This window comes from Symphodus melops, assembly GCF_947650265.1.
Source record: "Symphodus melops genome assembly, chromosome: 13".
NCBI classification, from domain to species: Eukaryota; Metazoa; Chordata; class Actinopteri; order Labriformes; family Labridae; genus Symphodus; species Symphodus melops.
Window position 1 is genome coordinate 17,332,338 of NC_136703.1, and position 25,646 is coordinate 17,357,983.

At 40.7% G+C, this 25,646-nt stretch overlaps 3 protein-coding genes across 12 annotated transcripts in view; 1 reads left to right on the top strand and 2 right to left on the bottom strand.

The window, feature by feature from the left end:
* Positions 1–25,646, bottom strand: part of LOC306833352 (prickle-like protein 2) — a 92,470-nt gene that overhangs the window by 58,518 nt on the left and 8,306 nt on the right. The gene's annotated exons all lie outside the window — the stretch shown is intronic.
* Positions 3,837–5,334, top strand: LOC306834029 (rhodopsin). Its single transcript, XM_079359758.1, has one exon. It carries the CDS (start codon positions 3,927–3,929, stop codon positions 4,986–4,988), a length of 1,062 nt encoding a protein of 353 aa, XP_079215884.1. The 5' UTR covers positions 3,837–3,926; the 3' UTR covers positions 4,989–5,334.
* LOC306833351 (membrane-associated guanylate kinase, WW and PDZ domain-containing protein 1-like) overlaps positions 7,523–25,646 on the bottom strand; it is an 85,260-nt gene continuing 67,136 nt past the window's right edge. For all 10 annotated transcript variants that reach the window (XM_079358562.1, XM_079358560.1, XM_079358568.1 and 7 more), the window contains 11 exons: positions 25,452–25,486; positions 22,225–22,480; positions 19,460–19,551; positions 18,124–18,319; positions 17,687–17,989; positions 14,878–15,081; positions 13,737–13,824; positions 13,551–13,611; positions 12,545–12,688; positions 12,268–12,406; positions 7,523–10,740 (listed from right to left, as the gene is read on the bottom strand). In XM_079358562.1, coding sequence (XP_079214688.1) covers positions 9,647–10,740; positions 12,268–12,406; positions 12,545–12,688; positions 13,551–13,611; positions 13,737–13,824; positions 14,878–15,081; positions 17,687–17,989; positions 18,124–18,319; positions 19,460–19,551; positions 22,225–22,480; positions 25,452–25,486 — 2,612 coding nt within the window. In that variant the 3' untranslated portion in view covers positions 7,523–9,646. The remainder of the gene's footprint in view (positions 10,741–12,267; positions 12,407–12,544; positions 12,689–13,550; positions 13,612–13,736; positions 13,825–14,877; positions 15,082–17,686; positions 17,990–18,123; positions 18,320–19,459; positions 19,552–22,224; positions 22,481–25,451; positions 25,487–25,646) is intronic.

Sequence of the window (25,646 nt, forward strand, 5' to 3'; positions counted from 1 at the left end):
GAAAAACTGTTACCAACTCTTCTGAAATGTTTTGAAAGCCCCTTTACGACTCCTCGAGTGCTGCCGTCATAGAGAAACCATTTTACAAAGGTTTTTAGGGTTGTCTAAATCTTGTTCATAATTTATTTCCTCCTGAGTTGTAAAAGAATAAAAGCATAAACCACCAGTAGACACAAACATTAAAAATGTAACATAAGAAGCTAAAAAGCATGCTGAAAAAAATAAATCAAATAACATTCTAAATTGACATAGTTAAGACTTTGATTTTACGTTGTTAGCAAATTTGTCTTTCGAGTGTGAGTAGTTCTTCCTCCTGAAGAGGGCAGTAAAACCCCTCTGGCTCTTTCTGAATAGAGAAAAGTGACTTGGTAGCTTAGCATCAGGTGTGTGCTGATCTCCTCAAGGATGTGTAAATCCCGTATAACGTCAATCAATCAATCAATCTTTATTTGTATAGTGTCAATTCATAACAGGCGTTATCTCGAGACACTTTACAAAAGAGAACGTGAGAGAATTATGTGACCAACTTTAAGTCTGAGTTCTAGTCGACAATACTAACAAGATGGATGCATTTATTACAGCAAAAGCAATTTTTATTCAGAGAGCACATTCCATTACAAGGTAAGATAAGTGTGCTTTTAAATTAAGGATAACATAGGACAAGTATTGGGAAAAAATATAGAATAACACATACAACCAACCACACGTGGTAACACTGACGGTAATTATTTACTTTAAGAATTGATAGGTTTTAAGGAAAGCAGCTAAAAGACCTTCACCTGATGACTTGAGTGGCCTGGTAGGGATGTAGTCTGTGAGCAGGTCAGAAGTGTAATCTGGAACTGAACCATTGAGCGCTTTAAGGACTAATAAAATTATTTTAAAACCTACAGCATATTTGTCTGGGAGCCAATGTAGGGTTTTTACGTTTGAGTTTGTAGTTTCACATATCTTGTAACTAGAAATTTTGGGTAAGTGATTTGAATAGTGATCATTTTGCTGACTGTAAAAACCTGGGCGTTTCATCAGAGAATATCAACAATTCACTGAAGATGTCTTAACATTTGTTTGACCTTCACTGAGTTTTTTTTTTTTCTGTGAAAACCTCATGCTTTTTTGAAAACCCAGTTTACGTACGGACTGTTGCTTCCGGGAACATTCAATGAAAAATTAATCAGAAATTTGAGAAGATAATGCACATAAGAAAATAAGGGTTTCTTCAGTGCAGTGGCAACCCATGCCCCTATGGTGACATCATCACACCATATTCATGTTTCTACCGCATTCTTTCGCAGAAGCCTGAGATCATACACTTTTTAATTCTAGCCCGAATAAAATTGTTCCTCCCCTCTTACTTCCGTTAATACTTCACAGTTTTGAATTGGCTGTTATAATTCATCTTTTTCATTTTTAAATTAGTTGTGAGTATAGTCAGTGTCATCTATTCTCCACCAGAGAGCAATGTTTATCCAGAAAGCAGAGAAATTCTCTTCACCCAATTCAAAAATGTAGATAGGCCGTCTATGTAGTAAGGAAATAGAAAATAATTATTAAATGGGAAAAACCTTATCAAGTTTTATGACACAGTTTAATATAGATGAGGATAGAGGCACTGGGAAGAATATTTTATATACCTACAGTGGACATTATTTTGAAATGTATTATTTTATACACTACATGAACTATTATTGAAGTCATTTTTATAAATTAAACATTCAAAAAACAATAAGGCTCCAACTTATACAATGTGAGAGATGTATGCTTTTCGTTAGTAGAAATTTGAAGCTGCTCTTCAGATCTTAATGTCAGGCACTGACTCATAAAAAGTGTGACCTATTTATGTTGGTCTTTGTCCACCAACGTGGCTGCCAATGCTAACCACTTTTGAAACCATAAAGTTTAACTTGTTTACAATATTCAACACATTTTCTTTGTCATAAACAAGTTCTTTGTCTTCATTACAGAAGCAATAAAACCCAAAACAGTCTGCCTTCAGGGAAATAAAGGCAACTGGAGTCTGACTGCCCAAGCCAGTGTGTTATAATGTCACTGATAAAACAACACAAAGCCATCATTGGTCCTCATAACTATCTGCCAAATCCCTGTTGTAGTGTCCTGCTAAATGAGTGTCCAGATCAAAAACAGCAGTTTAGCTCATTTTAATTAACAATTGGCTTCTGATGTAAACCGTATTTAAACAACTGATTAGTGGGCTGTCAATGAGTTCCAGTTGCATATATCAAAGAATTCTAATTGGTTGCTTGTCAATGCCTATATTGTTTAGTTGTGCTCAGCTACTATACATCCATTGAAACATGAAAGAAGAGGATTTAGAATATAGCATCACATCTAAAGACAGCCATGCCTTGTTGAGAGAGAATGACCCTCTGTGACATTAAATCCGTTACAGGCCTTTGAGAGTAACACATCCATAAGCTCCAAATCTCTTTAATACAACACCCATTAGGAAAGTGCTGAGCTCTTTACCTACAGCTAAGATGGTCCACCACTCAACAAGACCACTGCCTCTATGTCCCTAATAGTACGGAAAATCGAACACTTCCTGTAAGTAAATCCAAGAATTCAGGGTGAACATTTGGAAATTTATGAGATTTAAGTCTTTTTGAAAATGTTTTGTGGTCAAACAAAGGCTGGTTCATAGAGTCGCCTGAGTCATTTGAATTTATGTTCTCTATTTCCTGACTTTATATTTTGACATCTATAAGAAATAAATAGAATAATGGATCTAACCATAATGCTTTGACTTCAAGATTCCACAAGCCATTGTTTGGCATTCTAATAAAAATGCTAAAAATAAAAATGATCTCCAATGAACTTAAAAGCTCATAAAAAGGGCTTCAATGACTACTTGAAGTATCATTAAGTTAAAAAAGTAAACGTTGATTGGCTATTGTTTTGACTGTTATTCTCTTCAATCTTTTAAAAAATTATATTGCTAAACATTTAATTCTGGTTGGAAGATTTGCTGCTGACCATGACATAATATAGATAATACTTGGTTTGGATTGGCGTTTGGATAAATCAAGCAATTGAAGATATTCTGCCTTTTTTGTGTTTTTCTCTTAAAATGTTCTATCTTACACTAAATATGAATTGATTCATATTGTTCTAACTCGAGCCCCACTCTAGAGTTATGTCCTTTAGAAAATTCTTGCATATTGTGTTTTGGCATGGAGGGTGAACTGTGGTCATTAGATTGACTTATGCTTTTTGTACAAAATACATGCCTGTGGCTGTGACCTGTGCCTACCCTTATCTATTACCTTACCCAATACCCACCTTAAAGTGGTGATAGCCTTAGCCTAAGCCAAATATTACTATATGTAAGATTGTATTGTTTGATTGAAATTACAACTCATGACATAAATCACTTCATAAATTCTCTTTAGATCAGGGAGACTTGATAATCTCAGAGTTGATCAAGAGAGAAACCTTTGAACCAGTCTATTTCACCTGTTCATCACACAGCTATAACAGCTTAATATTATATATGAATGTAGTTGGGAGCACTTAGGAAAAAGTTCGACTTTCAGAAGTGCAAAAGGTGCACATCAACAATCACTTTATTGAATCTTTCAAAATCAGCGCACACAAAAAAACGAGTCACTAACACAAGGCTCTGAGTTTTAATCAAGCTCTAAAATAAGCAGTTAGCTTCATAATAGCATGAACAGGTGTCACCTTAATATCTTGATGAGTGGTCAGTTATGTTTGCAGTGGTGGCTGGATTAGTTATTAACTGTGGCCTAAATCACTTTGTGCTGACGGATTTGGAAAGTGATAATCCAAGGTGTGCCTTTAAAAGCAAGCCTTGGTCCATTTGTTGCAACGTCCTGCTACATAACTGTCCTGAAGAGCCAGAAGAAACACCTTCGAAGGGCTGATCGCAACCACAAGCCGCAAACATGAACGGCACGGAGGGACCTTTCTTCTATGTCCCTATGCTAAACACTACTGGCATTGTCCGGAGTCCATATGAATACCCTCAGTACTATCTTGTCAACCCAGCTGCCTATGCTGCCCTGGGCGCCTACATGTTCCTGCTCATCCTTCTCGGCTTCCCAATCAACTTTCTCACTCTGTACGTCACTCTCGAACACAAGAAGCTGCGAACCCCTCTAAACTACATCCTGTTGAACCTTGCAGTGGCGAACCTCTTCATGGTGTTTGGAGGATTCACCACAACGATGTACACCTCTATGCATGGTTACTTTGTCCTTGGACGGCTTGGATGCAACGTTGAAGGATTCTTTGCTACGCTCGGTGGTGAGATAGGACTCTGGTCTCTGGTTGTTCTGGCTATTGAAAGGTGGGTGGTTGTCTGCAAGCCCATCAGCAACTTCCGCTTTGGGGAGAACCATGCAATCATGGGTTTAGCTTGCACATGGTTTATGGCCAGTGCTTGCGCTGTGCCTCCTCTGGTGGGCTGGTCCCGTTACATTCCTGAGGGCATGCAGTGCTCATGTGGAGTTGACTACTACACGCGTGCAGAGGGGTTTAACAATGAGTCCTTTGTTGTCTACATGTTCACCTGCCACTTCCTCATTCCTATGGCCATTGTATTCTTCTGCTATGGCCGCTTGCTCTGCGCTGTCAAGGAGGCTGCTGCTGCCCAGCAGGAGTCTGAGACCACTCAGAGGGCAGAGAGGGAAGTCACCCGCATGGTCGTTATCATGGTCATCGCCTTCTTGGTATGTTGGGTGCCCTATGCTAGTGTGGCCTGGTGGATCTTCACACATCAAGGCTCTGAGTTTGGACCAGTCTTCATGACCATTCCAAGCTTCTTTGCCAAGAGTTCTTCCATCTACAACCCAATGATCTACATCTGCATGAACAAGCAGTTCCGCCACTGCATGATCACCACCTTGTGCTGCGGAAAGAACCCATTCGAGGAGGAGGAAGGAGCATCTACTACCTCCAAGACCGAGGCCTCCTCTGTCTCCTCAAGCTCAGTGTCTCCTGCATAAAAGGGCCATCAACACAGACGCCATCATCCACTATCCAAGAAGAAGACTTCTGCTCCTCAGGGAAACGACTGAAGGCTAATGTTTACAGAATTAACTTCCTTTTTGTACTTTTACCAACAAGCTGATTCAACCTAAAGACAGTTGCAGGGAAATTCAGCCCATTACAGAGTTTTTTCTGTTTGTACAGGATATCCAACTTATCTTTCCATGAAATGTTTCTTTTACTGAGAGCAAAGGGAAAGACCTGTTAATCTTACACAGTTGGATCATCTATGATACTGGCTTAATTTTGAATTTAGAGGCATGTAATCAAGGCAATGTAAAATAAAACGCACTTTGCAAATGACTCATGCTGTTTATTTTTTAACTTAAAATTTGGGTGGCAAGGTTCACATGACTGTAGTTTATTAAATCAAATGAATAAAATTGAGTGACCTGTTCAGAATACATGCATGTCTTGAGTCAATTTCTACTTTAGAGCCATTTGATGCTACAAACAATAACAGCAATACAAAAACTTTAGAAAGTGTCAGAACTTTTATAGAGGTGTCTGTATGGCTGTGGTAATCACATTTTAATCACAGGTCACCTTGGATTTTAAACTTGGCCTTCTCAGTGGATTATGATATTACTCATCAGGGATGAATACACTCATGACCCAACGCTAACTTTATCTAATGACAAATAATCACATTAATAAAGATTAGGACAGAGAAAGACAAAAAGGATAACAAGAATCTCATTACAAAGAGACACCTTGATGATAAGATGGTAGGACGAGAACAGGTACCTTTGTTATTCACTGCACTCATATCACCTACAAGTCAGTGAGCCTTTCAGTAAAGACGCTGTTGAAGGAAGAATCTGCAATATTTCATCTTTAAGCCACCATATTAAGCATCTATATGTTTATTAATTTGTATTCTTCTACAAATGGCCTGTTAACTCCACCTTATATAAAAAATGAGTGAAGATAAACTGAAAAGCTGTAATGTTAACAGCTAATTGACATTTATATCTTTGTGTCCTCTTTAGTACTACTTTCAACTGGGTTGGCATGAAGTTAAGTGTTACCAGTTATCTGACACAATGTCATAAATACAATAGTCACATGTCATCACATTGATGTGTTTTTGCTTTCTATAGCATGTTGAATATGTTTTACAACATGTTTCTATTTTGCTGAAAATGTAAGTTTTTCTGAGAATCTGAAACTCTGCCTGTTAGAGCACGACGAACCACAATGCAGGGACTTCTGCTGTTCTTACAGAGGAATGGATATCATACATATAGCATATAACCATGGGGTAATGAAAAATCTGTAGAAATCATCTTAAGATCTAACCAGTTTAACGTCAGTTTCTCCAGAACAGTCCACAGACTTGTGATGACACTGGCAGAAAATCAACAGATAACGTGGTATTTTGGCAATAAAGAAAAAAATATCTCAACATCTCTTCCATACTTAATGACCTGGATGCAAACAGTAGCTATCTAACCAGTGGCATACAGCTTCTGACTGAACAATCCCATGTCAAGCTTCAGCTAAGAGCTTTAGGAAAATAAACAGCAATCACTTGCTGGCTACAGAAGAGCAGGAAAGCTTGATTACAGGGGTTACATACTCATACTCTCTTTCTTGTCAAAACTGCACTATATTTATTATACTTTATAACTGGCAATACTGTTTACATAACCCTCTGAACCCGAATTTCCCCATTGGGGATCAATAAAGTTATATCCTTTATATCCTATCCTGATCACACATCACTTTAAATTTTTTCACTGGTCACTTAACATGCCATTCACTGCACATTATTCCTTTTTTTCATTGTCCTGTGGAGTCCACCACATTATAGTCCTCTGTATATATCCCCCTCTTACTACTTGAAATTGTATTTATTATTTTATTCGGTTTTTAACTCTTTTTTTTTTTTGATTCTGCACTGCTGCTGTAATGCCCCAATTTCCCCATTGGGGATCAATAAAGTTATATCCTATCCTATCCTACTCTTCAATGAAACTTGAATAAAGATATATCTGAATAACACTAAATAGATGCCAAACTTTTGATTTTCTCAAAAAAAAGTCTCAACTTTAACTTACAAATTGTGTCCTTTATGAAATGTCGAAAGAAGACTTAATTGTGCCACTATGGCAGTGTGTGCATTAAGTAGGATTACTTCAACCTTTTTTCTTTACTGCACTGTGGTGTGGTGTGATGTGTGAATAAGATTAGATGCGTTTCTACTTAGAAAAAGAAGCCATTATATTTGGAGCACATGGAGGTGAAATGTTTTATGTTTCCTCCATGTAACAGACATGGATTTAAGAGTGTTAACTAATGTGCTATCACTGTTAAAAAATAGTAAAATTCCACCAGTGTCAAACTTCAAAAAAAAAAAAGTGAAGTCTCTGCAGCTGCAAAGTATGATCATGACTGACACGCCCGAGTGATTTGATCAAAAGAAGTGTAGAAACTCGAAAGCCTCTCCGGAGACTGAACTGAAAAAAGGCTGTGCAGAAATATGAAATCCTTTTGAATTTGTATGGAAAACTTTATTTGATAATAAAAATAGCATTCACAGACTTCTTTTGATAGCTACATATACATTGTAATCCATCTCAAGGAAAGAAGCTGGATAAGTCCACATCTACTTGTACTTAGACTAATGTTATGTATAGCTTCATGGGTCAAATAAAGCTATGAACAATGTAGTATTTATATATGCATAGTTTTATAAAAAAAGATTGGCCCATATACATGTACTGCTTTTATCAACACAGAGACAGCATTATGTCCAGAGCACATTGCAAGAACTAATGCTTGAAGAACACAGACTGCATACAAGTGCTTTATAATACAAAGGCAGGCTAACCATCAAGAGATTCAAACCATCAAACAGTTTTTGATTGACCAAATACAGTCTTTCATTTTTAAAATGTCTTTACATACCTGATCCAGAGTAAATCAACATATTTCTCATAAATCATCAGGTCCATTTCAGAGATATAAACACAATATCACATTCCTCACTGCTGAGGTTTTCATAAATTTCTCTTTTGTACAAGAAAAAGGCAACATTTTAATCCTTGACAGGTTCCTAATAGTTACATTGGAAAAAATCTTTACAGGTTATAGCCAACAGATTAAGTTCTTAAATGTGTTTCTTTTCTTCTTCTTTTTTGTTAATACAGTACCATGGCAACAACAGTGATCAAACAATGCATTTGTTGTGGATCTTTCAATATATTTTAAGTTCTCTAATGAAACATAAAACAGAGAATACACACAAAACACATTATAAAGCAGCAGTCAGACTCCAGTGGCGTGACAGCATGGCTCAGCATGGCAGATTGGTCGTTTCCTGTACCAGGACTCGCCGTATGTTACCAACACAACAAACCACATCACTTATTTGTGTCAGGACCCAGGAGGTGTTTGGTGCGCAAATATGTGTATCATCCCCATGAGGACATGGCTATCAATTACTGTGGCGTTACAGTGCATGTGCCTTATTGATAACTCTTGCGCAGATTCCAACAGATTAAGTGGTTAAACTACACTTTAACTTTTACATGCAACTTGCACAGGGATAATTTACAAATTTGTTTGTATTTTTTCTTTTTGGCATATCCGATAAGTCAAATTTTATGTCAGCTTTAAGCTGGCATAATGAAGACAAATGTAGATAACCATCAAATTCCCTCAGCAGAGAATCTATGTATAGCCTACTGGCTATTGTCTCTAGTTGAAAGTCAGTCAGGTTCCTTACATGCTACACCAGCAAACACTGAGGAACAAAAGATCCACAGTATTTAAAGCTATTTTTTACAATCCTTCTCTAAGTGAGAATCTAATAACACTACTCCCAATTTTCACATCAGTTGTTTGATTTCTTTTGTTAGTGGCTGAATTTTGTTCAAAGGAGGTTCAGCTGCCACACATTTCCAAGCTGCAAAACAAGTAAGGGCATAGCATTCCTAGGTACTGTGTGCACTTCAGCCTTGGTCCTCCAATATTTAGCAAAGCGTGTTCAAGATATGTGCCAAATTCAAAATAAATAAAGAGGAAATAGGCAACAAAGCCATATATTATTTATATAATTATCACTGTTATTTTACCATCAGTTCTTAAATTTAGAGTTTTGCTTCAAGTCCAACAGGGCTTTCACAGTTCGTGTGAACCATCAGTGTCTTGTGCTATAGTTTGTTCAGTAAAGCAATTGAGGAATGGAAAAGACATCTAAAAATGAGTTGAAAACAAGCTTAGTAGTAAGAAGTCACCACAACTGGAAGAATGTTTTTAACCTCTGAGGGAACAAATATTTAGATTCAGCAATGCCGAGAAAAAGAAATATCACTGATTTGATATGCAGGCACAAACAATACCTTTACTATAGTACAACAACTTCTGTTATGTTCAAAATAACTCAACAAAACAACTGGTGTGAACTGATAGAAGGATTGTGTTCCTGCTGTTTTATGAATCTCTGGATGTGATCACAAGTAGTTAAGTCAATCAAATCAATTAAAAAACCAGTCAACCAAATAAAGCACAATAGTTCTTGTCCTCAGAAGTCCAATTCCAGTGTATGGTACATAGTTTGCACAGATAGAGGAGAGAGTTGGGGGGCTAGCGGGATCTCTGCCCTGTTCTAGATGCTGAGGTCTTTGGGGCTTTCTTTGTATAGCCGTCTCTTGGGCTCAGGGAGCTGGTTTGGGCTGTGGCCGACAGCGTTATTGTTATGGCCTGTGTTGTTGTAGGCAGCATTGTTGTGCGCAGCATTGTTCTTCATCATGCTGTAGTAGTCCTTCAGTCTGGGAGCTGCTGCATAGTTCAGCTCGTCCCGGCTGTAGTTGCTGTCAGGGGAAGAGTCCCGCTCCATTCTGTATCGTCTCTCTGGCGTCCCGTTCATCTGATATCCCTCTTGCCTCCTCTCTGAAGAAGAGTCTCTCAAGAGGTTGCCGTTCTTTGTGGCTCTTTCATATGTACGGCCCCTGGAAAGAGACAGGGTATCCCCGTTGTTGTTGGCGCGCTCAGGGGTTGAGGCCTCCCTGACTAGCCCAGCCATCTGTGAGTCCTTGAGGAGCCTCCGATCATAGAGCTTGCGCTCAGGGGTGACTGCAAGGAACCCTCCATCATCATACTCCCTTTCAGGTGTGCGATCCCGTTGGGCACGCTCTGCCCGGCGGTCCATCGATTTGGCCCGACGACGATCAGGAGGTGAGGCACGCTTGTGGGTAGGTGAGCGGTCGAGAGAGCCACGGCGCTGCAGACGAGACCTCCCGTCCAAAGTTGTACTGCTGTTTGAGAGCTCTCGGCCTCTCTGTTTCTCAGCAGCTGCAGCCTTTTTCCCCGAGCTGTCTTTCCTCAGAGTCTTAAGGAGTTTCGAAATGCCACTCTCGGACTCTGACTTCTTAACTTTGCGGCCTCGACTCTTCTTGTTGCCACTGCTGTTGTTGGTATCTGGGGACTGCTGTCTGGGGGTACTTTGACTATGATTGTTACTCCAGGTGTGATGATGGTGGGGGTTAAATTGCCGGCCTTGGTAGTCCATTTGCTCTGACCCAGCCCTGTCCCTGTTCCTGTCTCGGCCACGCACAGCCTCCTCCTGGCGTGATGGTTTGTGAAGGTCTGGTGGATAACTGGACTCCGATGAGGTGTGATATCTGCTGTTTGGTGGCAGCGTTCTCACTTCCGGAGTGTTTTGTGCCCCGGGTGTGGAAGGGTTCCCGTCACTGCTGCCGTCTGCAAAATGGGAGAAAGGAGGAGATGCTTGTTGACATACCTTACATAGAAGTGAGTTGATGAATACTTTGACATCAGTGACGTGCCATTTACTTTTTTAAGCAGACGTGACTTTTCTTGTCATGTGAGCTCTTGCATTAACATGACAGAAAGTCAATGCAGAAGTTTATGGAAACCATGCATACATGTGCTCTTTTGTATGCTAGCATGTCCCAAACATAATCAGGCTTATTATGTAACATTCTGTTTCACATCTATCACACAAAGGCATTGAAGTGAAGGAACATTTCAACTTGTTTTATCTATGGGGCTGTGGGTTGAGTCAGCAACAGCAGCAGGTACAACACATTGACAAGATAAGGGCAAAGGATACCAACATCACAGCACAGAAGACCTCGGAAATCATTTGGAACAAAATGGCGAACAGCTCAATGTGCATCATTGGAAGAAACAGGCCAAAAGCGAAATAAAGGAATGAATAAAATAAAGTGTTGTTTTCTGCAGGTCTGCCAAATAAGACACGCGTTGCTATGGCAGCAGTATGCAATAAGCGTTAAATAGATTACAGTAGGAATATCTTGTGTGAAGCTGGTGGAGGGGGAACGTTTGCGTGTGTACAGTTTCACAGAAGTTAAATTCAATAATTTTATTCAGGCATGACAAGACATCAAGCATGCACACTATGTACAAACACCTGTGCAATAACACAAAGAAAACAGGATTCAGGTTGGGATGAGCTGAAAGGAAAGGTGGGTAAAATCGAAAGGAAAAGATGAGAGGGAGCGTGGATTGGGACAGACTTTTGGCTACAAACCGTGGTCTGATTTTGGCCCATTAGGTAGAAACAGGGCTCTCCCATCTTGTCATTCCTCATTGTACCAACAGCGAGATGAGGAGCCATCATCGCTGGAGAGAGGAGGAAGAGCCCGGCAACAAGAGACAATTAGAGAGAAAGAAGAAGGAAAAGAGAGAAGACAACAAATAAAACAGACAAGAGGCTGTTTCACACTTCATCTCAATAGAGCGAAAGAAGGATTTCAATTTGATCTTTTTTTTATTTTATTTTCATTTCAAGCAGCACCAAAACAACACCTCAGGAGGGGAGAAGGTGTCAGAAGATTAAACTTGAGAAAAACCAGAGAACAATACTGAGAAATACAACAATATGACTGTGCGAGGGATGATCCTTCAGCAGAGCTTAGAGCTTCTGGGAAGAAATATTATTCAAGCTGTGAAACCTTGGTGCTGCAGATACACTTTTAGAGCATACATGACAATGAAAAGGCTTTTTTGGCAATTCTACTCAGATCGTTTTTGAAACTATGACAGGTTGCTTAAAAGTCATGGATTAAAAAGTGTCTTTCCAAACAACGTTTATTGTGATAAATTCCGAAAAATCAATCGTTGAATGTCACTGCTTTCCGTTTCTCATTGGCTGTTTTAAGTTCTGCAGCAATAATAACTGCAAGCTTTCATTAGCAGTGTTATTAAAGGAAGAAGAAAAAACCCTGCATCATGTTAACCTACCATATTCAGGTACGGATCCATCTCCTCGTTTGAGTACGAGCCGTGCCCTCCGACCACCATTCTTGATCAGTTCAATGGCACGTGAATGCTTCATGTTCTTTGTGCTCTCGCCATTAATCTCCAAGATCTCATCTCCAACCTAAAGACAAAGACCACATTTGGTCAGAGCTTAATGGAGGTAGCATATGTTGTCACAAACGTGTACAAAGATGTCTCGCAAAACAGGAAATGTATAAACCATTTATTTTTGAAAATTCTGCTTTTAAAGGTTTCATACCCTCATCTTTCCATTTCTGACCGCAGCCCCGTCGTCCGCTAGTCTTAACACATATAGGTCCATGTTGTACTCCCGTCCTCCTCTCAGACTAAAGCCAAACCCTTTGCTGTCTCGTTCCAGGTCCACAGAATAGAACTCGGCATCCTATGAAACCAAAAAAGGAGATGAGAGGAAAGTTAAAGAAATACCAGGGAGGAGGAGTGACTAATCCATGGTCCTCAATGGTGTCAATAGGTGAGTCCAAACTTCAGTGCTAATCAAGCCATGTCCTGCAAGCTCACAAAATGTCAATGACAAAATAATACTCTACAATTCATGAATGATTAATGCCACAGGAGGCCTGTGAGGAGGATGCAGATCGCCAAGCAAGGGCCTCCCAAGGGCTGGACCCAAACTTACCTTACTCATCAAAGGCTCCTTTCAAATAGAAGAATTGTACCTTGCTAAATCACTTTATATTCTTACACTCACAGAACGAAAAATGTATTCAACACAGTCAGTTAAAGGTAGGATTTTAGAGCTACTTCAGTACAAAAGTTGGAGGTAAATTCAAATGGGGTTTATGGGAGTTAAATCCACTAAACAATAGACACATTTACTGAATAAGTAGTACAAATAACTATTTCTATTAGCTAGGCAAGACTAACACCTAATATCAATGTTTGGCTAATATCAATGTTACCTAATGCAGAAATAAGATGTCTTTGTAGTTTACCTAATTTTATCATGAAACAAACATCCTAGCAACCATAATGTTAGCTAAAAATGATTAAATGCTGAATTTAACTGATGTCCTTTTTGAAGTGTTTTAAATTTTATCAAATACATGTTTTCTCTGAAATATGGCACACATCCCTTATGGATTTCAACCTTTATTCTTGTTTCAGTTCATTTTTCATAAATTTTTGTTTGGTGTTCTACTGTCTGTTATGCTGAGTGACTAATGATGAAAACTCATGTAAAACAGAGATGATCATTTAGGATGAAGTGAACCTTCTATTCTTACCTGTGACGTCTGAGTTTGTGTGGGTGGAGGAGGAGGGGCTCCTTTCGACTTTGAGTTATTCCTTTATAAATAAATGAAGAACCACGTGAATTCAATGCATTTAGGAATATCTTCTATAAAGACAATTGTATTCATATGTTTTATATGGAAACCATGCATTATATGAGTTGATTCATTATCACATACCGGGACTCGGTGGTCTGTTGAGGTGTGTGTGTGGTGGTGATGGTAGCTATCTTCTCAGCATTAGTTAGCAGAGAAGCATTGGAAGATTCTGTAAAAAAAATAAAATAATAATAAATATATATATAAGAAAAAGACACAACCAAACAAAAATACATCAATTGCCTCAGCAGAGAATTAAATGTTACTTTCTAGAGAGTCCACTGAACCGCCCACAGGCTACACTATTCAACCTGATCCTAACTGCCTGTGATGTTGTCATTTGCCATTTGATCATACAGTGCACAACACCAGCCCCAACTGCACGAAAGAAAAAAAAAACAGCAGTGAAGAAGAAAAAGAACTGGTGGCTTGCATCAGTTTTGTATCTGCTTTTCTTGAAGGCAAACAAAACAACTGTCTTTTCTTGTCCTACTGAATACTGAATACTGAAGCACGCATAACAAACGCAAGATCACCAGCCTGACTCAAGTTTGACTTCCTCAATGCCACCTCTTTAACTTTTTCAGGCAAGCAACTTTTCATACTAATAAAAATTCCCGGAATATTTTAAATCTGTCAAAGATCTTCACATCCAGTCTTAATTTAGGCAATCGTGCTGTCTCTATGGAGGGCATCAGAGTGGAAGTTTGCTCAGTGTTTTTATTGGTGGACCTGTAGCTAAGCCAGTAACACGCACCCATGTTACCACCCAGAGCTTGACATCTTTTACCCAAAATGTGAGGCTTTAGGTTGCAAACTGCTGGTGCAGCAATATAAAGCACTTTCATTTCCTTTCCTTTGCTAAGCCGAGGAGATTAAAACCGAAAGAAAGTGCTTGATTTGTGAGCAGTGTTTTTTAATCTCTACAAACAGACGAAATATTGCAAATGGTAAGAAATCTGGCGAATAAAACAAACAAGAGGAAAAGGAGAGAAGAGGAGAGAAGTAAAAATCAGAAGTGTAGTTTCTGGGGGCGACTTCACCTTCCTCTTACTCTGTGACTCACTCTCTAAGACACCAGGGTTCACACCCTGATGAAAAGTGCTCTTGCCGTGAAGAGCAGCGGTGCCCTTTCCTTCCCACAACATCCATGAATAAGTCACATCATAATGCATTATGGAACAGCCATGTGAGGCTGGGAGCAAAAAACAACAAGTCTTACCATCACCCGGGATGATCCTGAGCGAGACTGTATTCCCGGCCTCCTTGATCAGGTTGACAATGTCCGAGTGCGACTTGTTGGTGATGGAGCAGCAGTTTACGGACAATATTCTGTCCCCCACTTTCAGCTTTCCACACCGGTCTGCTGGGCTGCCCTCGATGATGCGTCCTATTTTGTGAGGCATGGCCACACAGGCATTTCCAGCTTTTGTGTTAGCAAAAATGTTTGTTTGCGTGTATATTTTGGGTGCAAGAAAATGTGTGAGGAACATTTTATTGATTGAGGAAATTGGTTGAAATTGATTTTATATTTTGATAAGATGAAAAAACAGGGAGAGAGAGAGAGAGAGAGAGAGATGCAAAGAAATGTTGATTAGGAAAATGACCACATCCCAATTAATTTACAGAAGATTGAGTTGCACAATCACATATCACATTTTTTCAATCAGTGCACATGCAAGTAATACTGTACGAAAGGAATGATGTAAACTGTATGATCTCAAAAAAAAAAAAAAAAAAAAAGACCCATGGGCTTCGTGGGAAAAAGCCGAATCTTTCCCAGCCCCCATCATCTGACATAATAATCAATCGCCTGTGAATCATAAGCCAGTGGTCAACACACACTGTGGCTAATGCTTGACAGCCTATCAATACACTGTTCACAGCATCACGAGAACGCCTCCCTCTCTACAGAGAATCTCTGAGCACACAATCACTGGTGTAATTGACATGTGGAATGCTGACATGCTCATAAAATGACCAGGATTCCTAAAGAGCAGCACACAGGAAACACATGTGGCCTATATTCTGTATATAGCACTAGTCATGTGATCAATGACAGGATGGCAAGAAATCCAATCTGCACCTGAGCGACAGAGCTCAATACTGCACGACTCGTTGACACGGAAGCTCTGAACAGACCCAGGGGATCTCCAGGTCGTCTTCCATCTCACTCCATTTATCTCTGCTCCTCCCTACAGAACACTCTCCCTTTTATCAGGCATTTTTGTAACATTTATATTTATGACGTCACCCATCCTCTATCTTGATTGAAAAATGCACTTTTATCCTGTCACTGTAATGGTATGTGGGACATCTCAGGGTGTGGCAAACACTGTGGATTTAATACTCAATCTGTTAAGCACACTGCCAACCCCAGGTCATTGCGAGAGGAGGGGATAAAATGGGGGATGGGGCCTGATGGACTGGCGAAAAATGGTTTACGTGTCGATGATGTATGGGAGATGGAATCAGCTGAATCTGCTGTGTTCTTCCCTGAACTGACAAATAACTAGCACTCCTTGTAAAATCCTGAGACAGAGCTTTATCTTCTTTTGTTTCTTTGCAAAACCTTTTCCTCTGTCATGTCCCACATGGTTGGAATCCATTAGTAGAGTCAGCGCAGGATGCTCAAGCTCGATCTCAGATCAGCACATGAAAACAACAAAGTCCATTCATCTCATCGTCCCAAGAGGGAAAGTGGCGGAGTAGAGCAGAGAACGAAAACGAGGCAGCAGCAGCAGCAGCAAAAACAGAAACCTCAAAAGACTAGAAGACATTTTGACAAGGTTGTTGACAAGCACCGTCACTGGTGTCACCATAAATAAGTAATTAATTCTTGACTTGCAATTTTGCAGAGCCAAACCATTAGCCCATGGGATCAATGAAATTTTCCCCAGGCAGCTAGTTTGCCTACTATTGCATCCATCCTGGTGTTTTGCTTCTGACACACCGCAGTATATCATCATAATGGCTAACTATACAAGAGACCTTGGTGTGACATTGCTGTTGGATATTCATCACTCGGAGGTTAATGCCAAATTTGTTTGAGGAGGACGTCTACAATTCCTCATCAATGCCTGAGCAACTGTAATACATAAACTTCTGCTCGTTTTGCCCTGATATGTAAGTGGTACAGACAGCTTTGCAGTGTGCTAAGTAGACTTCAGTTATGTGCTGAATGAATCGGTGAGGGCATCTGTGAGGCATGAATCTGTGATGATGGCGTTTGTGATAAAGCTGCAGCCAGCCAGGTCCCGAGGGAAGGCGCACACGAGGAACGTTTTTTTAATCCCTGAGCTCCATGATAGAATGTCTGTGACCTCGGCCTGTGGCATTGTGGGAACTCCTGTTAAACGCTGGGATCTTTAGGGAGGAGTAACAGTAAAAACATTGTTATTCTGCCAGGAGATGGCATCAGTCAATTTATTCACTCCTTCACTTTTTCTTTTAGTGGATGTTTTACTGGAAATAAAATGAGTAGGTGAATGGGTGTTGTTTTTCAGGAAGACTTTAAAGTCATCTGTTGGTCACTAAAAGGTTTAAATACCAACGTTTTTTTTTACAGGCGGGGGGGCTTTTTGGGTCTGTATTGGAAAGACAGGACACCAGCGCCCAAAAATATAACAGAGTTAGGTCAAGAATAAGGTCATGAATCGGTCTTGAAGGTGAAAAAAACCCAATCAAATTGTCATACTTTTAATATTTTTGAGCTCAGTGCCATATATTATCACATTTGAATACTACTGTTTTGGATCAAAACTTTGTTCTGTTTGAATTTTTGCTGCTGCTCCTTATCTCAAAGTAGGAAAGTAAAAAGTTCTCTTAAGAAATCTTGTCATCTAAAAAGAGCCATCACCGATTTACAAATGCACAAACAATCACACTGTTAAGTCGGATCAAAGTCTCAATTGCATCCCATTACAGTCGAAACAGAATCAGCGTTTATACAAAAGAATTAGTTCGTCTGTCAAAATGAATAGACGTCCCGGTCAATCTCATTTGGTTTCGGCTCCTTCTGCCTTACTTACCGAAGGTTGTGCCGGCGTCAGGCCTTGAAACGGATGACACGATGACGAATCCAAAGCCCTCGTTCTCTCCACGCTGAATCTCCACGTCGTACGGCTGAAGGGAGGCAGGCACCACCGTGCTCCCACTGCCTCCTCCGCCCCCGCTGCCAATGCCACTGGTAGATCCGCTGCCAGAGCTGACTGTGTTGAGAGAGTTCTGACTCCCCTGAGGGGTTCGCTTTCCCTCAGTCAGGCTGGGTGCCTGGGTGCTGCTGTGGTGTGAGGATGCCGGTGACGGGGGGACATCACCTTCCCCTTTCGACACTAAGGATGAAGGAAGGGAACGAACTGGTTAGAAAAGCATTTTCCATAGATCACCTTTCTTTGCAGAGCATGCACACAACATTGCATTAGACATGTATGGTTACACATGTTTTTAATAAAACCCCCCCCGTCACCTCCGTATCCAGGGCTCTTGCGTCTGACTGTGAGGTTAACATGGCCTTGTTTGGCAGCCTGCTGCATCAGTTGCACCACCAGCTGGTGAGACTTGCCCACCACCGCTGTGCCATCCACACAGATGAGCTCATCACCCGACCGCAGGCGCCCGTCCTCATCGGCTGCCCCGTATTTTACAATGTGCCCGATATAGATCTGGGAAAAAAAAAAAAAAAAGCAAGCACGTACAATTACTTAACTTGTATCTCTTCATCAAACAAAAAAACAAAATAGCCCATATCATGCAGTTCAAGAGTCCACAGTGAAGTATAGAAATGTATTTAAATTTGCCAAAAGCAAGAACATTATTTCGTCACCTGAGTTAAATGCCATTATGAATATTGGTTATAACAAATGTGAAACACCATCTCGGTCTGTACGTACATCTTTAAATTGATTCTTTCAGAAAATGTGCTTTAAACATCTTGCTTTGTTCAAGTAATGTAGCCTTTGATCGCAAATCAATGAATGGCAAGACAGATTACTGAGGGATTACTGACTGGAGTGAAAAGTTATTATATCGTCTCTTTACACACTGATGTGAATACAGAGACAGTATATTATGAGACAGTGTAATGGCTGTTTAAGAGTCTTTAGACTGCAGTAAACTAAAGCAGCAGACATTAGAGAGCTCAGTGACTCGTTCTGGCTTATCTCTGATTGAATGCATTAGTTAAACACGGCAACGTTGACAGACTAATGTTCCATTACTTGAAGGTTTTCATGGTCGACATTGGAAGAAACCATGAAGGCCAACCCAGCCTATTGGGAGCACAAACAGGCATGCATGCTTTAGGCATTGTGTGGGAGTCTCTGCACACATCCCTGACAGAAACAAGTGCACAACAACCACCCAGCTCTTTTGGCACAAACAACAAGTAGGAACCCCTTTGGGTGCCGTCCTGAAGCATGCTGCCATTTTATTTCCCTCTCTTCCTCAATCTCTGCCTCACAGTCTCATTCTTGCTCCCCTCCTTTAAAGACCAAAATATGGCACACAACCAGAGGGATTGTGGGTAAGGCCTTTGCTTCTCTTAACAAGCTGTCTATATGATCCTCCAGAGAGCAACAGCTCCGATTAGAGTCAGAATGAGGCGGTAAGACTTTCTGCTTCTCTTGTTCAAAGGAAAGCTGAATAGCAAAGCAGAAAGTCAGAGAAGCTCTTAAAAGTTGGAACCACACAAAGAACCGAGGACAAAACACTCCAAAATGTTAAAGTATAGATGGACTTTATGAATGCATTGCTGAGTTTTGAAAACCGCTGTTGATGGTATTCAGTGGTGGAGGGATACTTACGGGCTCCCCGGGTTCATTTCCTCCCAGGATACGGAAGCCGAAGCCTGTATCCTTCCGCCAAAGAAAAATGTCCTGCTCCTGGCAATCTGGCACTGAAATGCACAAGACAAACATGAAGAAAACTCAATGGACAACAGCCATCCAATCTGCCAAAGTTGTTCAGGCTTCTGTCAGCAGACTATTTAGCACCTTTTAGGGCAAATCACTGAATGCTTGTTTTAATCAACAAGTTTTATTTGCCCTTATTATCACAAATCTGTAGCCAATAATGTAATGGAGGATCAATACCGTTTTTTTATATACTTGTCAAAATGAAAGAGAGCAGAATCAGCAGTTGCTATTTCCATCCTCTCAGTCCATTTTTTTTTATTTTTTTTTTTTTTAGCAGATTGGCTTCTTGTTCTCCTGGGTCTGCAGGACCTCGTGCTGTGACCACATCAGACCATCGCACTTGCAGTTTGAAAAGTTACTCCTTTGGCCTTTCCTATTTTTAGCCCCCGTTTACAACAGAACTTCCACTACACAATTTGTTCACCTGTTACAACCTCTCAACAGATACACACTTTCATACATAAGCATCTTGGCTTGGTCAGAGCAGATTGCGGAGGAGGACATGGGCCATTTGGCGTCATTCTGTTAGACCCGCAGGGCTGCTCCACACAGGAGGCGCAGACCATGTCCTGATGCGCTGCCTGCTGTCTACAAGGCTGCCACGCAAGGACAGCAGCAAACCGATTGGCCTTAACATTTCAGGTTCCCTCTAGTGTGAATGAAACTGCTGTGACAAGACTTTTATTAACATTACGCTGGCATATGTCCACACAGTTGTCATTACAGCAACTAACGGTGCACTCAAACTAGGTCCAGTTGCCCCGACCACGCTGATTGTCACCCCTCTCCAAACCTCCCGCTGGCCTGCACTTGCCTTGTTCAATTGGATTTTTTTCAAGTCTTACTTTCTAGTCTGTGGCTCATTTTGTTCAGATGCAGCCCTCGGTTTGTCGATTATGCAAGATGGCAAAGATTTAAACTTCATGTCCACATTTAGTTTCTGTTCTTGTGCTCAGATATTAACAACTGTACGATGCCAAAGCACACAGTTTGCCTTGTGTGAGTGCGCCCTGAATTATTTTATTTCAATGCTACCTGACCTGCTAAATATTTATTTTCGAGTGCACTTTGTGGAGGCATGGACTCTCCAACTTGCTAATTCAACAGTGTGCTCGTTTGTGTGCGTATGATACATAAGAAAATTACAGACAGAGTAATATCGTCCTTTTTCCTTCTTTCTTTTATTCTCCATCTTTCTGTCTCCACCCACCATAGACTCAAACAGGGGCTGCAGCTCAGGGGTTACCAAACAGATATAGCAATCAGCTGCAGCTTAAAGCAGCCCTCTCCCGTTTACTTAATATTTAATCAGCAGCAGGCCTAGATTCTACAGGCAGCCGTGATTGTTAACCAACACTGCAACACACACACAGCGAGCTAACACAGTAATGTAGACATCAGAGATCTACAATCACAAAACAGGGTGTTACAACAGTGTAGAGTGTTTATTGCACAGCATACACAGATCTCTCCTCCCTTTAAATATCAGCTACAGTACAAGAATGGGAGGTCTGAGAGATGTTGATCAGCCAGAAGAGGCGAGTGAAACTGTGATTTTGGAGGATTATACTCCTCTCTGCAGTATTCTATTAGAAATAGGAAACAAGCGGTTTGACACCCTTACAGTGTTTCCCCATGAATAATGCAAGAGCAGGGCCATGACTGCAAATGATACTGGGGAGTCTTACAAAGGGATAGACTACTTTCTGGCGTTCCAGTTTGGATTTTGGATCCACTTGTTTTTCCCACATTCTATACGGGTATAAGGCAAACAGATTTCAGATGATGTAAATATGATCACTTTTTTAAACAGTGATCTGGCCTTACTAAGCATGATGTAAATTAGTGCTCACACACAACTGCTTCGAAGAGGAGCCCACAGCACTCAAAGGCAAACCCTTTGGTGTTTTCAAAGACACTTCCCTCTTACACGCACCTGAAATGCTATATCAGATATTACAGGGTCAGCAAGTTGGCCCATCAATCTGAAACCGTTAATTAGTAGCTCCAATACATTAACCACCTATAATTTTACAGCTGCTAATACCAACAACTATTTTAAATTTAGAAAGATTAATAGTTCTGTTAAGGCTGGCAATATGTTGAAAACATGCAAATATGTTGAAAATATGTTTGAAAACTACTAATTTTTACGAAAGAATTTGTAGAAAAAAGGAAGAAATAACAAATTGAAATGAAATAACATAACCAAGTTTATGTCAAGTAACCATTAACATTTTTGCTGTTGTGTTTTTTAATATTTTAAGCTAAAAGTGAGAAGAGAAAATAGTAAGACAAAATTCTTGTCTTTTTTTTAAGCTACAGTATGAAGATAGTTGGCTCACCACAACATGATTGTCATTCTTAAAAAAATACCAGGCCCATAAAATTCCTGTAAATCACAACATAAAATGCCTATTTAAAACGAAGTTACAGCTGCCTCAGACCTATAAGCAAGGCTATTCCACGATTAGGAATATTTTCTCATCCATTTTTCAAACCACTTCACGTATCCTGCTGCAGAAAATAGCCAGCCCTTTTCACATTAACAGAAGGTTAAAGGATGCTTAATGTCACTAGAGGATAAACTAGTAAAGCCGAAGCCTTCAAAACGATCAAATTCCATTAATAACTAAATACAAAACTCTACTCACATCTGCTCTCGTACATGCTCCTGGACTGTGCCCAGATCTTAAAGGGGTCCGGCTTCTTCTGGAGGGTGAGGGTGCCATCTGCGGGGTCCAGGGGGGGCAGGCCGGGCAGAGGCTGCGTAGGTGCAGCAGGAGTAGGAGCCACGGCCTCGCTGGGCATGGCAGAGGATGGGTGGCTGGGAGAATCAGCGTGGGTGCTGCGATGGCTGCACACACTGTGCTGAGAGCTGCTCTGACTGTCTTTCCTCTCTAACTGGTGCTGGATGGACAGAAAATCAAGAGTCTGTGAGAGGTGTACATTTTTAAACTAGGGGGGGTGGATATAAGTTGGAAAAGGAGGTAGAAGAGGGTGAGAGGAGCAAAATGTGAGAGTGATAAGTGAGTGCGAGATATAGGGGGGGAAAGCAATGTGAGAAAAGTGTTTGATGAAGGACAAAGCGAGAAAAAGCATCCAAGGTCATCTTTTTTAGACATTGCAGCAGTACAACACATCTGCTGGAGTCGGTGAATTGACTTGGTTTCCATGGTTGCCAAACAAAGGTGGAAGAAAATGTGTGATTCCAATGATCCTTTGTTTATTGCAATGGGTACCATGAATGGAACACTGTGCAGGGACACAAGGTTGCTCATTCAAATCAAACAGGATTTTTTTAAAATTTGGCATGAAAAAAAAAATTGTGAATGGCAAATCCTTTATCACCAAAAAAAAATCCCGGTGAGTAGTTTAGAGGTTTTAAGTATTGTGTTGCTACTTAGTTAACTGCATATTGCCCTAATTAATTTCCTACAAGGAAGAAGAGATGGTCATCAACATGAGGCTATCACACTAATTATAGCTCTGATCTAATGCTCTCTGGTTCCCAAAACCATTTGAATGATGCTGCTCTGGTGACTGTTGAAAAGATCTACTGTTCAAGGCTTTGGCAAAAACTAGTGTTTAGAGGATGGAAATGGAAAGCATTCCTCTTTGATGCAATTCTTTAACCCATCAGTAGTACTCGAATGACAATTTGACTTTAATTAAAGTCTATGAACATACATATAGCTGCATGCATGTGTGGCTAACGATCACATCTTTTATGTTATTTTTCAAAACAAACTGGTCGCTTCTAAAGCTGCTGTTTAGAAAGTCCTTTATCAATAACCACTGACTGCCCTTAAACATTGGGTGAAAAGATTGAACGTGCCACTGGGACAAAATGCAGTGGTGTCGGGAGTGGATTCAACGACTCATTTACAATAGATCAATTTGTAAAAGTCAACATTAAACTTAAAAAAAGGGTTGTCACTATGACAGATAAAATATTCCTCAAAAAAACTATAAAGCCTGAGAAAGAATTTGAATGTAAAGATTGGTTTTTTCAAAACTCTACTTCCTGGATCTTGTGCCCTCTTACATTACTAGTGTCAGGTTTCACTCCTTACGACAAAGCTCCTTTTTTATTTTCAACACAGTGTTGTTTTTGATGTGGCCACATTTTTTTGCGCTCTTATTGAGCGTCTAGGCGACATTTACTCTTCAAGCTTTTATAGTGATTTTGCAATCCGAGAATAAGCACATTAATATCTTGTAATTTTCAGATGCATTAAACAAAAGGCGTCTAAGCTTTATGAGATATGAGCCTCACTGAGAAAATGCAATTACTGACGCCTAAATGACAACTCCATCCTTTAGTTTATCCGATATGAATAATAAACCAGAGCCTGAGCTGGTAGACAGGACACAGAGCATTCTCTCAGTGTCTCATTCATCACACTGTACGAGATGAGCGATCAAATATTCCAGTAATTTTTCTTAATGAGGACAACAGCCATGCAAAATTGACTTCTCATTTGATCACCAGAGACTTGCCTAATGGGTTGAGACAGCACGGCCTCTTTTGCATATAGGAGTTTACTGTGAGCATTTATTTTGACTGTGAACTGGGGGCAAAATGGTTCTTGTGGGTTGACAAGAAGTCCCATGCAGCATGACATTTCACTGTCACCACACAGAGGGGGGGTGGGGGGGGGCAGCTTTTTCTGGATGAAAAGCTTATCCAAAGTGACACACAGGCAGTGCCACCATTGGTACAAATCGACCCCCTTAAAGTGCCCACCCATCCTCCATCACCATGCCATGTGACCTGTATAGTAACACACCCAAAGCCCTGACTGATACCATTTTAACATAATCCTAATACTTACATTCAAACTAAACACGGGGAAGGCCTTAAGTGGCAGTTGACAATGGTTTTTCCTACTAGGTCTGGAATTGAACCCTTTACTGACCTTGCAGGAAATGTACTAAAACTTGGTCACTCTCAGGGGGTGAATTAGGGTGACAATAATTTAAAGCCGCACCAGCATCTCTTCTGTGCACGTTTAGATGAATAGTAATAATTTGGATGCATTTGCTCTTTAACTTCCTCAATAACTGCACTGTCCCTCCAGAGAGCCTTCCTCTCCTCACAGCTCTTTCTGTCCTTCTCCCCATCCTCTCTTATCTGTCACAAGAACAAGTCACATTGCAATCTGTTGCAATCTCTCCTCCAGCTTCCCCAACTCTCTCCCTCAGCTTCGTATCCAGCTCACTGTGTCGTCATTGCCCTCTTCGCCCTGTCTGTTAGCCTCAGTGCGTCCTTCGTATCCACAGGCTCTCGGAGTGATTCACTGTACTGGGGCAAACCATCTCTGCCCTGGTATTCCTTCTCCCCTCATCCAAATCCTTTTTCTTTTTTCTTTTTTTTTCATATTCGCTTTAATACCTCTCTCCCATTTCCCATCAACTGAGGGCTGTTTGCACCCTCCTGACAGCTGGTCACTGTTACACTGCTCTGCTTAATCGGTCACACGGTGGCAGCATGGCAAGAGAATGGAAAAAGTGTTTGAGACAACAAGAAATGACGACACCGAGGAGTGAAACAATAGAAGAAAGAAGTCGAAGTGACAGACAGAAAAGAACTAAGGAGGAAGGATGACAGGAACTCTGGATGCAGAACAGTAGCGCATGAGTTGGATATCGCATCTTCACGACTTTTGTTCTTTAAATAGCGCTCCTTCCACCACTCTAGATTTAACATGCACACACGCACACACACACACACACACACACACACACACACACACACACACACACACACACACACACACACACACACACACACACACACACACACACACACACACACACACACACACACACACACACACACACACACACAAAAGAATCTGAAGATCATAGTACTCACCACCAGCTTTGGACTCCTCTTGGCTGGCACCACGCCTGCAAAACATCGGCAGAGAGACAGAGAGAGCATTAATGACCTGCTGTGCTCTCTCCTGGTCCCTTCTGTTATAAAAAAAAAAAAAAAAAAAAAAAAATCCCCAGAACGGACTTGAGGACCCTGGTTCCCGCTGCAGAGCAGAGCTCAAACTAGCCTGAT

Coding starts and splice junctions, on each gene's coding strand:
- LOC306834029 (XM_079359758.1), top strand. CDS start 3,927: ATGAACGGCACGGAGGGACCTTTCTTCTATGTCCCTATGCTAAACACT.